Source organism: Artemia sp. Qi Xiang Cuo, chromosome 10, assembly GCF_049724085.1.
Source record: "Artemia sp. Qi Xiang Cuo chromosome 10, ASM4972408v1, whole genome shotgun sequence".
In the NCBI taxonomy this organism is placed as follows: Eukaryota; Metazoa; Arthropoda; class Branchiopoda; order Anostraca; family Artemiidae; genus Artemia; species Artemia sp. Qi Xiang Cuo.
In genome coordinates, this window is record NC_142803.1 from 38,262,945 (window position 1) to 38,281,785 (window position 18,841).

The 18,841-nt window shown below is 37.3% G+C and overlaps 1 protein-coding gene across 2 annotated transcripts in view; it reads left to right on the forward strand.

Moving 5' to 3' along the window:
* The first annotated feature begins 6,223 nt into the window (after positions 1–6,223).
* The window catches only part of Nulp1 (Nuclear localized protein 1), an 86,537-nt gene continuing 73,919 nt past the window's right edge, over positions 6,224–18,841 (forward strand). For both annotated transcript variants that reach the window (XM_089095398.1, XM_089095399.1), the window contains exons 1-2: positions 6,224–6,376; positions 17,360–17,658. In XM_089095398.1, coding sequence (XP_088951524.1) covers positions 6,233–6,376; positions 17,360–17,658 — 443 coding nt within the window. In that variant the 5' untranslated portion in view covers positions 6,224–6,232. The remainder of the gene's footprint in view (positions 6,377–17,359; positions 17,659–18,841) is intronic.

Here is an 18,841-nt window from a genome sequence, read left to right on the forward strand (position 1 = left end):
TCACTTGAATTTCAACACATGATGTCCTTTTAGACTAAGATCATAAACGGTGAGGCCAAGCATGTGAACTGTATCTGTTAGGTTTTTGATGACCTTTTCTTTAATGTCTCAATTTCCAAGCTGAAGAATCACATTTGCTACCTCTAAAACACAAAAGGTTGAGTGGACAATAGTCCGTTGCACATGAAAGGCCTTAGCATTCCTCTGTTTAGCCTGTGATGAAAAAGTAGCCCAAATTTCCCTTTTTGCCTTGGGAACAACAATTTCATTGGTATTCGTAGTCCAAGAGTGCTACTCGAATAAATCCTTTAGCTTCCCTATTTCCAGAACCTCAGAAAAGGCTGTGTTTGCAATTTTGGCAATTTTTTTTATCTTGGAACTCTCCTTCTTACCAGAACGTTCTTCAGAAACCTTGTTAAATATACCGTCATTTGACGTGCTTTCTTTTAATCTTTTGTCTTTGTGCTTTTCTGGAGAAGCCTTCCGCTTTCTGTCATTTCTTTGGTCATGGATTTTCATGGGGCATGCTGAGCCAGGTCTGGTGGTTCTAAGACCTATTTTTGGGCTCCGAGAGCTAGATTTTATGTTCCTAGAACTAATTTTATGGCTAGCAATATTGAGCACGAGTTTCAAACTTGGGGCTCCGAGAGCCAAGATTCGCTCTTCGATCAGTATCCACTGCTAGAAAGGTTGAAACAAGAACGCCTGGAGTTTCGGCTAATTCTATAATCGTAGTGATTTCTCGACTAATAAACTTTGAAACCAAATCTTAGACTTTTTTAATTTTTCTTTCCGACAAGAAAATACTCATTGATCGTGAATCTAACAGAAATCCCAGAAATTCTATTTATTGACTTGAAATAAGAACTGACTTTTCCGGGTGGATCACAAACCCCAACTCTGACAGTAATTTCACTGTTTCGTAAGTTGTATTGACATTCTAAAAGTAACCTTCCCAGAATGAGTAAGTCATCCATGTAAACAACTGATAAATAGCCTCTTCGTCAAAGTAGGGAGAACTGAGAAGCGGGTTTAAAGAGCTTCATAAGAACCCTCGGGATATTGATAACCCATTTTGCAAAAATGTGAAGCATAGCAACAATATATTTCAGAACAAAACCATATATGATCATGAAAATCAACAGGGCATGAATAATATAAATCGACAACGTCTACAAAGGCCAGGTAACAATTTTTTGTCATTAATTAACAGTAGATTGTACACTTTCAATTTTAAAATAGTCGTATTTAACGCTTTTTAAAATTTAGTATAAATCATGAAGAACCGTTTTCCTTCGGAACCGTAAAAACTGGAGAAATACAAAGTATATCCTTTGTTCTGAACTCGGCACTTTAACAATAAGACCTTTATGCAATCAAGTATACACTTATTTTCTTATAACCTGTAGTTCTTCAAAAGTAAAACTTGTGTTCTTTATTTTTAAAACTTTAAAGGTTGTTTTCTCACATTCAGTCTTATAGCCTGAAACTACAATATTCCAATACCTGGTTATTGAATGCCATTTTGAGATAAACCTACCAATTCTCCCCGTTTTAAAGTTATCAGCCAAATATTGTAACTGGCTATTAATTGAGGGCAATGTATGTTAAATAGTACATATCAGCTATTGCAATCCCCTTTTCTGGAAATTCTGGAGTTTGGGCTTCTCTTGACGGTCTGGCCCAGAGTGAACACTATATATTGCTTTCTACATTTCTCACGATCATAATTTCCATCCACTATGTTGTCCAATAATCTGATCATTATTGTATCAAAACTATTCATTATTCAGTTTGGTGTCAATCCAAGCGAAAGCAAACGTCATCTGGTGTTGATTGGGTCAATCGAGGCGATTGCACGCGTCTATCTCAGTTTAACTCGAAGCGTAGCTAAGGCGCTCCTTTTGGAGTAGAATTCGTTCTCAGTAAAGCGCCAATGACGCAAGTAGATTTTTAGCTTTTACAGTGAGAGACGGAGGCAAAACCCAAACTCTTGTTTTTAGTGATTTTTATTCGTTTTAAGCATGATTTGTATATTAAATCAAATTTCACTCGTTGTAAGATTTATTTATTCATATATATATTAGAATCTATTGTATGTATGTTTGCTACAGTTGTTTATTTAATTTCTGGTCGTTTTCGGCTTCGTTTATACTTCAATAGCAAAATATTTTTTTGGTTTTAAGCTTAATTTGCTTAAATCGGATGGGTTTGGGGAAAAGAGGGTGCAGGGGGGGGGGGTAGTTGACCTCTCATCCCTTTTGATTTTTAAAAAGTGAACTAAAATTTCCAATTTCCAATCAAATGAACCCCTCTGATGTTTATACGCGCAGCCCTTCCATAAGAACCATGTATGTCCCCAGGTCATAACTTACAACTCCTGCCCCTGAGCCCTAGAGATTATTGTCAGCCCCTGAATTCTTATCATCAGATCTTTGAACTGTTTAAAAAAATTATCGGATGCATCTGGGGAAAAGGGTGTGGGGGGTTATTTTCCCCACCGATTACTTTTGACTCCTAAAAAGGGCACTATAACTTCCTATTTCCGATTGAAGCAGCCCCCTCCGAGGTATATACGACCATTCTTTCCGTATGAAGTGCCTCTGGGGGAAAAATTAATATTGGAGCCTTGTGGCCTTAGGGTTGGTGGGGGGGGGAGGCTAGTTGCCATCGGATCACTTCTGGATGTTAAAAAGGGAACTAGAATTTTGAATTTCTAAGCATTCCAATCCCCTTCGAAAATTATGCGACCACTTCTTCCATAAGAACCTTATATGCCCCGAGAATAAGTTACAACCCTTCCTCGAGTTTCGGGAGGTTATTATTTCAGGAATGTTTAGATGAAAACCCATTATGTAAAACCCTATCTTCCCCCTGGGTATAACTTGCAACACTTCCCCCGGGCTATAAGGGAGTTGTGTTGACCCCTGAGTTTTGTTATTCGATCTTTAAATTATTTTAAACAAAATGACTATCTCAAAATTTTGGGCGGATGCATTTGGGGGAAAAAGGGCCTAGCGGAGGGGGGCTAGATGCCTACCGATCACTCTTGACTCTTAAAAAGGGCTCTATAAATTCCTATTTACAATCGAATGAGCCCCTTCAAAGTTTATATGATCATTCCTTCAATAAAAAACCTTATATGCCCCCCGGGCTTAATTTAGAACACGCCCCAAGGTTCTGGGGGGGGGGGCTGTGTTATCCCAGGAATTTTTTTTTGACGTAATCTATGGTCTATTTTTAACAAAATGGCTATATAAAAATTCGATCGGACACATTCGAAGAAAAGAGGGTTTGGGGGAGGGGGGCTAGTTGCAATCGGATCACTTTTTACTCTTAAAAAGGGAATTAGAATAGTCAATTTCTAATCATTTGAGTACCCTCCAAGGTTTATATGACCACTTGTTCCATAAAAATTATATATGCCCCCAGGGCATAAGTTATAACCCTTTGCCGGGGTCTTGGGGGGTTATGTTGACCCCGAATTTTTTTTTATCCAATCGTTGGACCATTTCAAACAAACTGGCAATGTACAAATATTGATGAGATGTATTTGGAGAAAAAAGTGTGTGTGTATGGGGGGGGGGTTAAATACCCTCTGATCCCTTTTGACTCATAAGAAGGCAACTACAACTTTCAGTTTCCAATCAAATGAGCCACCTCTGAGGTTTATACGAACAGCCATTGCATAAAAACAATCTTTGCCCCCAGGGCATAATTTAAAACATTTGCCCCAGGACTCTGGGGGCTTGTATCGGCCCCTGAATTTTTGTTATCTAGTATTTGAACTATCTTTAAAAAAATGGCTATCTCAAACTTTGTATCGAATGGTTTTGGGGAAAAAAGGGTGGGCGGGGGACTAATTGCCCTCCAATCTATTTTGACTCTTAAAGAGAGGACTAGAACTTCCAGTTTCTAATGAAATGAGCCTTTTCTGAAGTTTATGCGATCATCCCTTCCATAAGAACCATATATGCCGGCAGGGCATAACTTACAACACCTTCCCCAAGGCCCTGGGCAGTTTCATCGTCTCCGAAGTTTTGTTATCTGACCTTTGAACTATTTTTCACAAAATGGCTATCTTAAAATTGTTGTCAGTACATTTGGGGAAAAGGGCGTGGGGGGGCTAGTTGCCCTCCGATCTCCCTTGACTCTTAAAAAGTGAACGAGAAATTTTAATTTCCAGTCAAATGAGCCCTCTCTGAAGTTTATATGAACACACCCTTCCACTAGAACCATACATGACCAGGGGCTTAACTTACATTGCCGGCCCCGGGCTCTGGGGGGCTGTGTCAGCACCAGAGTTTGTGTTATCTGATCTTTGAACTATTTTTAAAAAATGGCTATCTCAAAATCTGTATCGGATGTATCAGGGGAAGGAAGGATGGGGGACTAGTTGCCCTCCGATCACTTTTAACTCTTAAAAAGGGCGCTGGAACTTTCGATACCCGATTGAATTAGCCCCCTCCGAAGTTTACGCGAAGACCTCTTCCATTTGAAGTGCCTCTGGGAAAACAGAATAATAAAACATTGGAGCCGTATGGCCTTTGGAATACGTAACACTATAGCGTTTCCTCTGATAGTAGTAGATCTGTTCCGGTATTAAAATCAGTTTTTCAGATAGCACTGTGTGCTAAGAACTGAGCTGAGGTCGCACTGAAACAAATGGGATTGTCAGTAATATTTTAGCATTGACCGACTAAAACGGGTGTACTAGCAAGTGGACAAAAAAAAGATGCGTGTTATTCTTCGATAGTGGATTAATCGACTTATAAGTTCTTAGAAAGTATTGGTATTTTTCTTATAAATACAATGTATCAATCCGTTCCGTTTCTGAAGTTTTTTTGGACTTCTCCCAGTTGCCAATGCTGCTGCAAAAAAAACAAACAAAGAAAGAAACTGACATTCAATCATCTACCAAACATAAATCTACAATTGCCTAATTTTAGCGGCATTGGTTGTGATATTACAAAAGTTAGTATCTGCCAGCTGAAGGAACTAGACGTAATTCTAAAAGAGCTAGTCTAAGATTTACTTGTACTTGGTTTTATCAGTTATTCTCCTGTATCGTGCTTCCTGTATACAGCCAAAAACAATGCCCCATAGCCCAAATACACGTGGTTGTTTCTTTTGTCATAAATAGCCAAAAATGGATCGATGAGCTTAAAACGCACAAGGAGTTCTACCGCATTGAAAGCTACGAATTGCTGTAGGCTGCGCGTGTGAGGTGGCTATCGTTGAAGGCAGTCATTCAGACAGTACTGGAGAACTGAAATCTGGCCAAGGTGAATCAGCTGGCAATAGAACTGTGAGATAAATCTTATAAATTCTTGCTTTCATTTGTGATCCTCGTGCAAAGGCTTACTTGTACTTTTTATCGTGTACACTTTAAGAAGGGAATATCTTGAACGACAAATTTCAGTCTGCGTCAACCTATATCCACCGATTTATTGAAAACTGCAGGTTTTCCATTAATACTATTTTCGAAAAATTCTGCTTGCCCTTCTTTTGGGGTTTATACACAGCAGAAAAACGATTAGTAATCATGGGAATTGAAATATAGCCATGCCAGAAAACCGCATATTATTCTATGTGGTTAGGAGCTACATGTAAACGAAACCCAGACTCCAATTCTGCGAATTTACCTTTATCACTGAAGAGTTCACTGGGTATTTTGCGGAATACCAGCGAGCTCACTTGATGTTTTAACATTAATTGGTCGTTGAGTAACGTTGTAAGAGAAATTGCTTAATTGATTTCAGTAACTGGGCCTCCAAATCTTTGGCTGATAAAAAACTGGCACTTGAAATATCGATGTTTGAAATTGTAAGAATGAGAAAAGCAATGGAGAGAGAGAAAGAGTATTAAACGATAAAATCTATATTAATTAGTTTAAGGGAGGGAAGATGGTTTTCGGTATTTTACGTTTCATTGTTTGATTCTGCACCACTGAACCAGTTACTGAGCCACTAACTGGTTGCTATGGAAACGTATACTTTTTCTTTATTGAAGCTGATCTTTCATTGACCAAGCCATTGCCCCAGATAAGTAGTCTAATATCTGGAACGGCCGATATTATGCAGGTTGTAAGCTTACTACCCAGTTCGGCACGGATACCAAAACTTTAGGCTTGTCGCACATTTAGGCCAAAATTGCAGTTGTAGGCTCTCATTGCGACATAGTGATAACTGGTTACTTCGCAATTTACGCAGAAGTTTTGAATTTGGCAGTCATGTCGGCCCGAGCATTAAAAAAGTTACAAGGAGTTTCGAGTGTAGAAGGAGAGTTGAGAAATCTTGGAGTTTTGTCTGAAAGCAATTCTGACGATGAAATAGTGTTCCATGAAGACAAGCTTAAGTGCTTAAATGCATTTGTGGTAAGCTTGGCCTTTACTAGGCCTATGGTAAAGGTAAAAAATAGACCTTGGCTAGCTTACATCATGTGCAATAATTTTATTGAAGGTAAGGTATAGGGCAGAAGTTAAAATAAGAAAGAAACAATGCATCATTAGGCTCTCAATTCAACATTCTTTCCAAAATGATAACAATCTGTCAGTGTTTTGCCCTATACACCCAAGTCAGCTCAGTCATAGCTTAGCCCTAAAGCATAAAAAAAGCTGGTATTTAAGTATAAGCCTGAAACTAAGACTTTTGATAAGGAAACAGGATAAGAAAACAATTTCTTTTTATAATGTACAAAAAATTATAGGCCTAATTATCAAATTTGAAAGCAGTTTTATTGTACTTTGCCTACCTTCACCACCCTCTTAATTTGCAAGCAAATTGTACTAATTGTATATTTCTCATGTGTTTTGTGTTTCTTGAATTTGTCAGCATTGACTCAATTTACAGGTAGGGTAAGACCCCTAGTACTTGGCCAGTGCCTAATCTTGGTCAGATATTCTGATTAAGAAGTAGGCTGGACCTATCTTTTCTATATATAGGCAGTAGACTCTTAATCTTAGACATTATGTGTATAGGATCAGACAGTTATGATTGGCTGATGGTCAAGACTAGGCCTAGACTAGTTAGGATTGGCTGACAATAGGCCTAATCTTGGAAAACATCTGGTTCCTAAACTTTTAAATTTAGATAAAAGTTACCTCTACACCCTACCCTATTTAAATAAAATTATCCTATTCTGTTTCATAATAGGCTTGTTTTAGGTTAAATCTGTCCAAGGTTTACTCTGCCTATGCATGGGCGCCTATAAGCTGAACTCCTGGGGGGGGGGGCAAACCTCATCTAATTGGCACTTTGAATGCTATATAATAGAAATCTCAGAACCAAAATATAAAAATAAGGCAGCATCATTCAGCCAGGGGGGGCGGGAGCCCCCCTGCCCCTCCATATGGGCGCCCATGTGCCTATGATTAGATATATTGATCTAACTTCAAGATCTTGTGTCAAAGATTAGACAACATTTCCTAAGATTTGGTTCAAGCTTTAAATGTATGGCCTAGATTTAGCTCCTTTGTTCTCTACCAGTATATATAAACTGGGAGTGTTATATGTGGTTAAAATATTCAAGCTAATTACATGCTTGTTAAGAATCTTTAAACATATCCAATGTCACCTTATCTGTGGCTAAACACCACCTTATCTTGCTGGACATGCAATTTATGGTTTAAGGTAAATGGTGGAGAAATCCACTGACTAGTATGATAGAGATTTTACAATGATTTAGCTGTTAAATAATGGATTAGCTGGCTAACCACTGGGTATCTTGACTTACACAGGTTAAAACAAGAGTAACACAGGGGGAATATATAATTTGATCTATATAGAGGGCAGAGGGAGTGTAAAATATAGTGGGAGCACCTTTAAAATGTATTAACTACATTTGTATGCATATTATTAAGTAATTGTTTTATTAGCATTTTTCCAGCAACAAAACTGGTTAGGACAAGACTGCTTAGCATTCATGTATGGTACAAGGGCAAATAAAGTCAGGACCAGCAGATTTGTTAGTTTTAGGGATTTAAGTTGCTTTAGAGCCATTGTAACAGTAACTGAAGTTGGTTCTATCTCATGCTAAACATCATATACAAGAGGAGAAGAAAGCAGTAGTGGAATTTAAGGAGAAATAGAGTAGAATATTCATGGAGGTTGAGGCATTTCTGCAGAAAGCTTTCAGGTTATTGTTAATGTCCACAGCCAATCTTGCCTCAAACTTTCTCTTCCACTCCTTGATTAGATTAGTTACTGACATTTTTAAAGACTTGATTGAAATGAGCCATTGAGTCAATGGCTCCCCATCATTACTGACCAGCAACTCTACAGATTAATTCTTCATTTGACAGACAATGCTTTTTAAGGGCCCATAATTAATAGTTTTATGGTGTTTTCCTCTTTTTGTAGCATTTGCATGCTTTATATTTTCTATTAATTTGCCTAGGCCACTAATTTTAGTGGTGAGAAATGGTAAACTTTTAGATTTTTTGCCTAAAAAGCTCCAGTACAAGAATTTCCACCTTGCAAAACTTCAGCTTTACTATTACCTTAATTTGCACTTTGGAGCAAAATAAGGTCCATGCTGGATCTGTTCTGCTTTGCATTAATGATGGTAATTTGGAATTTCACTGTGATATGGGCCCAGTGATGTTGCATTAATTGGCAGCTGAGAGGGATGGAGTGTCCCCCTTATATTTCCATGGCTTGTTGTTCCAGTCTTTGTCAAGTCTTCACATGAAGGAGGCTCTAATGGGTGCAGTCACAGTTTTGTCTTGAAGGTTGTTCAAGTTGTTGGAAATACACTTGGTAAAAAAGTTTTGGCACATTCTGGTCTTCACTCTTTGCTAGCTTCTGCAAGTGTCCTCTAGTGTTGTGTTTACCTGTATGTTTCCTAAAGAGGGTCTTGTTTGGTGGACTATTATATTTTTAGGTCAGCATCATATCACATCAGCAACATCTGAAGACCAGTGTAGGTAGTTTTAGGTGCATCAGTCTCTTATCATACAGTATATTTTGCAGACCTGTGATGCATTTGGTGGCATATTTTTGAAGTCCTTCAGTTATTCTGTGTCTTGCTTGTAGGATGGGGAGGTAAGACATGTTCCAAATCCAAGAACAGCCTAACAATAGCCTTGGAGCCTAACAATAGACAGTATGGGAGCAGCTGGTGATAGTGCATTTCAGCAGACCTAGACTTGAATTAGCTTTTGACACTGCTTGTTCCCAATACCTGTGGAACTTCAGTTGCTCATCAACAAGTACTCCCAAGTCTTGTTCTTCATAACTGGTTTGTAGCTGAATATCAGACTGCAACTTCTGGTCATGCATGGTATACTGGTGGTGAGGGTTGTTATTGCCAAAATAGAGGACACTGCATTTATTAATGTTGAACTTGAGCAGCCATTCACTTGTCCATTTCTGGATTCTCTGGAGGTCTGATTGCAGGCTCTGTTGAATGGCTGGTCCAAACAGCTTAGAGTCATCAGTGTAAAGCATGATATTCAAGCAACTATCTTTGGTGTCTTCAACAATAGGTCAATCCCAGCCAATTTTGGCAAGTTTTTCAGAGACTAGTTTATAATGAATATAGTATTGGGTGAACATACCTCTGAATAATTACAACATGGTCTCCAACAGGTATTGATATTTAATTGTTAATAAGAAGATTTGGATTACTGAGGATGACCAGGTCAAGAATATTAGAAACTAACCCTCTCTGGAATAAATTTGTTAAAATATTGTTTGGTAAAGAAAGTCTTTTAAGAGAACTGAAAAAAAAAGAATATCTACAATGAAAGCCAAATGTATCAATCCAAAGAATTTTAGGAAGATTAAGTTCACCTAAAAGAACAAGATTTATGTTTACACAATCAAACTTCACTTGAGATAGCTCATCAGCCATGGTAAATTCAAAGTCTAAAGCACTGAGGGCATTGGGGCTTCTATATACAACACCCACAACTATTGAGGGTCTTTGGTTGTGCATTTTCTATCCAAATAAACCCAATCTGTTCAATTGTCAGTGGGTCAAAATGAATGACACTAACCTTTAGTCCTTCTTTTACTCAATGGCACAGTGGGGAGCTCAGGTTCTAGAAGAGCTACTGACTTCAATTTCATCAGTTGATAAAGCTGACAAGGTGTTTTTTTTTCTTTTTTGCATATCTTCTGTAATTGATGTAACATCTATTTCTTCTCTTATCAGATGAATGAAAAAGCACATTGTGCGTTCTGTTACTTCTACATCTGAGGTTAGTGGTATTGAAGTGATACCTTCAGGGGAGGCTTAGGGGGAATTTGAACCTAGTCAACTCACACTATGTTTATGCATGTTCCTGAAAGGGTGTATCAGCAATATCTCAGGAATAACAGAAGTATTAGCAGTATATCAGCAACAGCTTAGAGCATGAGGACTAAATTATCAGGGTATGATGAGGGAGAATTTGGACTAATAAAGAGGCACTAGGTGTATAATACTGCTACTACTGCTACTAGTAGTAGTGCTACTACTAATACTACTTGGGCTATTATTACTTAGGCTAAGGGTGTTAAGGTGAAATTTTTAGGGATTGTTGGGGGGATGTTGAACTAAATCAAAACACACTATGTGCATACTGGCTATCAAAAGGGTATATCTGAAATATCTGAAGAACAGATTAGAATATTAAGTTGAAACTATCAGGGCTTGTTTGGAGGGAGGGGGGTTGAGCTAACCAAAAAAGTACTATGTGGACTAATTCTGGTAATGTATTATTTTTTGCAATGATTATTTATTAAGACAACCAACCTGCAACAAAAACACATAATAAAGCACAAGCATGCAACAATAATAAAGCAATCTCAAGCACAAAACACTACATCTCCTTTCTTTCATAGGTAATAATAACTGTGACACACTAACAATAACAAAAAAAAATAATGTTAACAATGTAATTTGAATGTCCATTATCTTCCTTGGTTTAACCACTCTGCCAGTTTTTGTCACATATGGTTGTAGGGAACCATCTCCATTTCTGTTATTACTGTCAGTTGGGTGAGGAGGTGTTGGAGCTCCTGGGGTTCTGTAAGGGCTGTCTGGGAAATTTTGCCCAGTACTACAGCTCATTGGAGTCTTTGGGACAGCAATTTTTGGAGAAGACAGTAGGATCCAAGATGGGTAAACTTCTTGTGGCAGCTCCACATCACCTGTGAATACTGAAGATTGTTGGGAATAGTATTCAGCACTTGACTCTCTAGTAGAGGACCATGGTTTCCAATGTGCCTGATTTCTGCAATAAAATCTACCATTTTCAGCCTGGATAAGATAAGATTTAGCGGCCATGCATGATATTACTGCACCTTTTGTCAAATGTGTAGTTTCTTTGATAGCTTCACCCAGATGGGTTGGTTGTCTTTCAACTCCATTAGGTTCTTAGAAGCCTTGTCATAGTTCTGCTTCTGTGTTTGTTTTGTTTGTCTGGCTGTCCAGATCTTTGCCTTTGAAATAGTTTATTGCTGCTGAGTACAGGGAAGGATAGACTTTAAACTTCTAATCATAAGGACCTGTGCAGGGGATGCAACTCCATCTATAGGAGCATTCTGGTATCCCAATAGACCAAGCTAGGGGTCTGTGTTGGACTCTATTGCTTTTAATGTGATCCTGCTGGCTATATCCACAGCTTTCTCAGCATGGCCATTGGACTGTTGAAAATTCAGACTTGAAGTCAGATGCTGGATATCCCATTTTTTTTAAAGAGGATTGGAATTCTTTTGATGTAAACTATGGTCCATAGTCAGACCAAATTTTTTGTGGAACACCATTTCGGGCAAAATGAACCTTGAGCTTCTTTATGGCTTCTGCAGACGTCGCCAGTTCGACTCAATCAATTTCTATAAAGTTAATATAATAGCAACTGGTTACCAAGTAGTCTCTTCCTTTGATCTTGCCAAAATCAAGACCCACATATTCCAAAGGATACTGTGGATTGACGTCAATATCAGTGGTTCTTTCTGAGTGTCTCTGGAAAACTTCCCACAACTTTTTCAGGTCAGATCTTCAATAGCTGGATTAAAATTTGGCCAGTAAACAGAACTTCTGGCTCTTTGCTTGCTTTTCTCCATTCCTAGGTGTGCTATGTGCAATTGCTGCAGTTTGCCCCTTTGCAATGCTCTAGGGTTGACAACTCTACTTCCTTTCAAAATTGCTGTATGGCTGTAACTGTAGCATCATCCTTTGGAGCCTAGGATGGGCTTGAGATAGTGGTTTAGAAAATGTGGCCTCTAATGGCTTATGATCTGTATGTGCATTGATTCTCCTACCATAGACAAATTGGTGGAATTTTCTACAGCCATAGAGAATGGCATAAAGCTCTTTCTCAATCTGGGAATAATTCTGTTCTTTTGATGTTAGAGCTCTTGAGTTGAAAGCAAAAATTTTCCCACCAACACTTAATTCTGCTCCAATGCTGTGCTTGGAAGCGTCAGTTTTCAGCTTAACACATTTTCCCTTGGTATCAAAAGTCGCCAGGGTACTACAAATTGAAGTTTTGATTTTATCCATTGCTGCTGTGTGCTCATTGGTCACTCACAGACATTTTGTTTTCCTAACTCCCTGAGTGGAAAGTTTAAGGATGACAAATGTGGAATGTATTTTGACAGAAAATTGGTCATTCCATGGAATTTGGCCAGTTCATCTTTGTTGACTGGCTGTGGCATCTCACTTATGGCTTCAACTTTGGAAGGGTCTGGTTTGATTGCATCTGCAGTAACCAAATGTCCAAGGTATGGTACACTTGTAGATCCAAATATGCATTTTCCCAGATTAAACTTGACCCCAACTTCTCTTGCCTTCTCTAGGACTCTCTTCAAGTTTTCATCATATTCTTCATCCTTTTCAGATACAAGGATATCATCAACAATGATGCCAATGCCTTTTAATTTGCCAAAGGTCTCTTCCATCTTTTGCTGGAATTCATCTGGTGCACATATTATATCAAATGACCAACTGACCTGCAACAAAAACACTTAATAAAGCACAAGCAACAATAATAAAGCAAGTTCAAGTGCAAAACACTACAGGTACCTTTGCAATGCTAAGGGAATTAAGGCAAAAACTTCCAGGGAGAGTGGTGAGTGTGGTGTTGAACTAAATCAAACATGCTATATGCATGCAGGTTGTCAAAAGGATGTATCAGTTAATATCTCAGGAACAGCTTAGAGCATTAAGTTGAAGCTTTCAAGGCATTTTGAGGGGGATGTTGAACTACATTAAAAGATACTATGTACATGCAGCTTATCAATGGGGTGTATCAGCAATATCCAGTTAACGCCTTTGGGTATTAAGCTAAAACTTTCAGAGCCTTTAATATTACTATCATTTTTGCTACTACTTTTACTTCTATTACTGCTACTTTTGAACTAACTCAGAATAGTTTAAGTGTGTCCCAGGTGTCAAAATATCATAGGTGGGATCATGGGCGCCCATAAGGGGGGGCAAGGGGGCGCCTTTCCACAGAATAAGCTTTCAAAGAAAAATAAAGAGCTCTATCAAGCCAAAAATGGGCAGAAATAAAGTCAAATAACCTTCCAAGCATAAAACTACCACAAATCACTATCAATTATTAAATGAAACTCAAAAAGAACATAAATTATAATATATAGCCAAGTCAAACTCAAAACAAGCAAAAATTAACATTACTAGGGCTGACAACCCCCATGCCTTTTCAAGACCAGAACATAACTTAAGCTTTACTGAAAAAAAACTAAAAAGAAAAGAAAAAATGACTATGGATTGTCAGTTTAATTTACCTAAACTGATTTATTCCTTAAAATAAAAAATGTGTAAAAAAAAGTGAGTAAAAAAAGTTTTTTACTTATTTAAGTAAAAAAAAGTGAAATCATTTAAACATATTTTGTTTTCAGTAAAACGCAAATTATGTTCTAGTCTTGAGAAGGCATGGGGGTTATTAGCCCTACTCATGTTAATTTTTGCTTTTTCCAAGTTTGACTCCATTATTTATTCTAATTTCTGTTCATTTTGAGTTTCATTTATTTATTGATAGTGATTTGTCGTAGTTTTACGCTTGGATGAATGCTTGACTTCATTTCTGCTTATTTTTGGCTTAATGGAGCTCTTTAATTTTCTTTGTAAAAGCTTGTTTTGTGGAAAAAGGTTTTTTTTAGATGAATTTCTGTTCGTTTTTTATTGACAGTCATTTTTATGAAAAAATAATATTTTGTATCTTTTCGTTTTTTCTATAAGAATCCACAGTTTGGCATAATTGTGGGGGTTTGACATGCCCAATATGCCTAAAGACATAGTTGCTGGACTGTTCTACTATGTGGAACGAAATGGTTTGCTCAAAATTTTGACTAGATGTTCTTTGGAAATAAATCAGCTTGAGAGACGGGCTGATTGCCCTCCAATCTCTTTTTACACTTAGAACGGACCCTAGAACTTTTGATTTTGAGTCGAATTAGCTTCTTTGATTGTTTCAATGATATTTCTAGCTATCATAGAGTGGTGCTGCCTATGATATTGCTTATATGCCTTTTTGAAAACATGCATGTTTTTTCATTTAATTGGAATGTCCCCTAAACATTTCCTAGAAGTTTCACCTTAATTCTCTAAGCGGCATTAGTTACAGTAACTGTAGTTGTAGTACTAAAAATATACACATAGTGCCTTCTGGCTAGTTCAAAATCCCCCACAACTTACTCTTAAAGATCTAGCTTAATAATATAATTTGTTCTTGAGATAATGCTTTGTCACCTTTTTGAAATTTCACATGCTGATAGTTTGTTTGGTAAATTTGACCCTTAAAAATGGCTTTTCAACTTTCGATTTCCAATCCAATGAGCCCCCTCCGAAGTTTATACGACCACCGTTTCTATAAAAACCTTAAACGCCCTCGGGGCATGTCTTACAACCCTTACCCTTAGGCACTGTGAGGGGGTTCTCATCCTCAAAGACTTAATTTCTGGACTTTTAAACTACGTCAAAAAGAATAAGTATCTCGAAATTTTGACTGGAAGTGTTTGGGGAAATGATGGGCGTGGGGGGTGATTGCCCTCCAATCACTTTTGACTATTAAAGAAGGCACTAGCCCTTTCAATTACCAACCGACTGAGCCCTTTTCGAAGTTTCTACGACAACAAATGGCAATCTTAAAATTTCTATCAGATGCTTTTCTGGAAAATACGACGTTTGTGTGTGGGGGCGGGGGGGGGGGTATTTGCCTTCTGATCACTGACTCTTAAAAAGAGTACTATAACTTCTGTTTATCAATCCAATGAGCCCTCTTTGAAGTTTATACAACAACCATTTCTATTAAAAAACCTTATATGCCCCCAGGACGTAACTTACAACCCTTGACCTGAGGGCTGTTGGGGGAGGGGGGGTTATCTTCAAAGACATAATTTGTGGACCTTTTAACTACACTGAACAAAATGGCTATTTCAAAAAGTGTGATTGAATGTGTTTGGGGAAATGATTGATGCATGCGAGGGGGCTGGATGACCTCCAATCACTTTTAGCTGTTAAAAAGGCCAGTAGAACTTCTGATTACCAATCAAATGAGCCCCCTGTGAGGCTTATATGATCACCCTTTCTTTAAAAAACATTATATCCCCACAGGGATATAAGCACAGGGATCCAACCCTTGCTCTGAGGGATCTAAGGGGGGGGGGGGTATCATTCTCAAAGTCATAACGTCTGGACCTTAAAACTACACTGAACAAAATGGTTATCTCGAAAATTTTGAGTGAATTTGTTTGAGAAAGTGATTGACGTGGGGAAGGGGGAACTGGTTGCCCCTCATGAGCTCTTTTGAAGTTTCTATGACATTTCTTTCTATAAGAAGTGCCCTGGTCTAAAAAGAACAATATATTGTGCCCACAGCGCTCTTTACTTAGGCAGCACTATAGTGCTGCCTATGATATTTTGTCTTGAGATTTCAATTATACAGCACTGGAAGTGCCGATTAGACCAGGTAAGCCCCTTCCCTAAAATTCATTCTATGGGTGCCCATGGGTGGGGTATCTTAGGACTAAAATAGAGTATAAAGTAGAAACTTTCAGGGAAAGTTTATGTTGTTGAACAAGTAAATCAAATGACACTATGTGCATGCTGGTTGTCAAAAGGATGTATCAGAAATATCTCAGGAACAGCTGGGGGTATTAAGTTGAAACTCTCAAGGCCAGTACTATCACTACTATTGAACTAGATAAAAAGGAACTCAGATTTGACATGAACTTGTTTCTACTTTTGTGCAAAATTTGGTTGCAGCATTAAGTAATATCACTATAAAATAAACTTTGGCCATCATTTTTATAGGGATCACGCTTGTGTCGGGAATGCAGCTACTTCCAAGATAGGATCTTTGGCCCTGGGGTAAAGGCCTATACCTCTTTCTAGGATATTTAAAGATACTGTATGTTTAATACTATGCCATAAAAATGAAAAATAAGGTAAAATTTTGGGGCCAATGGAATTGGTCCCAAAGTTACCTTAGGCTCCAAATTAAGGGATGTATCTCTCTATGTCTGTCAATCCAGCTTTTGTCTTGTTATTGAACACTAATTGAATTGCTTTATCCTTAACAACCTCTGTCCGTCCAATATGACTTCAGTTTAGATTCATGTTTGTATCAAGATTGCATATTCACTTTGAGATGTGATTGTAAGAAAACCCATCACTTTATAGTTCCAGGCTTTCACTCCATAAGTTTGCTTAGATATAGTGGAACCAGAGATGACTATAAGATAAGAGTCTTTAATTCATAAATTTTGCTTGCTTGAAAGGCACAATTTTGAATTTTGATATGATTTTCCCTGTTACATAATATTTGAATAAGTTTAGCCCCAAGAGGTTGGGGCTAGAGCTTTTTTTTCTTGAGGATAGACAGGTGCAGATCCAGGGGTGGTCTTAGGGTCATATACCCTCCCCCCCCCGACAGTCGGAGGATGTACTATGTACAGGGCTGGAGGGGCACAAAATACTGATAGGGAAGCCAAATTTGTATTCACCCCCTACCTAAATATTAATCTTGTATCTGCCCCTGAGATTAGAGGTTGGAAAATACAAAAAAGGTGCATTTTAGGCAACAATTTTCTGGGTTATATATATGTGTGCTATGATTTATGTGTATCCTAACACCAGTTTACTCCAGGTCACAGCATTATTTGCAAAGCTTGGTGCCAAATTTTGTTCTTGGTTTTAATGATTCACAGGTTTTGCGTTTTGATAACTTTTGTGCTTCTTGACAAACTTTTCTTTGTTGACCATATTTTGATGATTATTTTTATATATATTTTTTATTTTTGACTAAAAGATAGGTATCGTAACATATCTGGGCCATGCCTGTGAAAGTGTATCTTGTTTCCAATAAATTATTTTATTTGGTTTTCCAATATATCTTTATTCACAGTTACTCAATCAAGATGACAGCAATCAATCTGAACAAAGTGAGGAAGAAATTAGGCAAGTAAAAGAAAGTGGAAATCAAAAGAAAAAGCAAAAGAAGAAGAAAAAAGAGAAACCAAAGAAAGATGATGATGAAATTGATGAGCTTAGTGACATTCCTGTGCATAACTTAGAAGATGATAATATGTCCGAGGGTGTAATTTTCAGTCGAAGTAATCTATCGCTGGCTGATAGCAAACATTTAAAACCAGAAAATGAACTGAGAAGAATTTTTGGATCTCAAGTCGTTCAGGCAGATAGAAGGTAATAGTTTTCCACAAAGTGTTGACCAGGACATGGGATTTGGGGAAAGGTTTATACTTTTATCTTCCTGACATGTTTAAAGATTTCGATTTTGGCTCTGTTTTATTTTTTCAAATAGAAATAACTATTATCTGACAACTTCAAATGTTGTTTGTTCTTCTCCAGTTACAGGCCAGTTTTGGAAGTGGAAGAATCAATAATCTTGAGAATTCAGATCACAATTGTTTTGTCAAATTTTATAATAACTAAACCATCCTTTTTGTTTTGGAATAAAAGAAAATTTTGTTTTGATTTCCTGATTTCTAATTTGACAAAAATTAATATTCAGTGCCGTTCTTTGTGTCAAAATGAATTCAGTAGGGGTCTTGCCATTTAGATGGCAATATTACATCACTATTGTTTATTAGAATTTAAATCAACTCTATTATTTGAACCTACATGTGTCTTTGAAGAGGTTTAAATGCATAAGTGGGAAGGTTTAATTCTTTGAACTTATAGTGGAAGTAAGGTAATTTATATTCAGAAATCCCATCATTTATTAATTGCTCTTTTAATTATATATATTCAGAATATTCAGAAATTTTATTTTGAAAAGAAAATCATTAGAGCTAGCTCTTACTATGAACCTATGTCAAAAGTTAAAAAATATATCCATGAATAAAAAATCACAACTAGAAGCTAGTATATACCAAAATAAAGGAAAATCAAAATTCATTGTTTTACTTCCACAGAGCTTTTTTCCAAGGATGTACATGCTATGCATAGAGTATGTCAAGGGCAGCCTTCCAGCATTTAAAAAAAAAAATATTTTTTAATAATAGATTAAACCTACGATGCTTAGAAAAAACTAAAAACCAATCTTTACAACTAAAAGAACAACAATTTCCAGGCCCTAGAGATATTTATAACTGCTGTCAACTCTCCTTTAGTCAGACTAAGATGTAATTCATCATCTTCTCATTGAACAAAATGAAACGTTTTTTAACATTAATGAAAGGAGCATCATTAAAACTCACAATAGACTGACATCATTTTATATATGAGGGGGCTACTGACACTCATATCTCTGTTTTTCACACTACAGTCCAATTAGTAGGCTACTTTCTTGAAAGCCTTTTGATTGTTTAAAATATACTAAGTTGTTAACTTCAGTTGTTTTATTTACTGGTTGCCTTTCAAAACA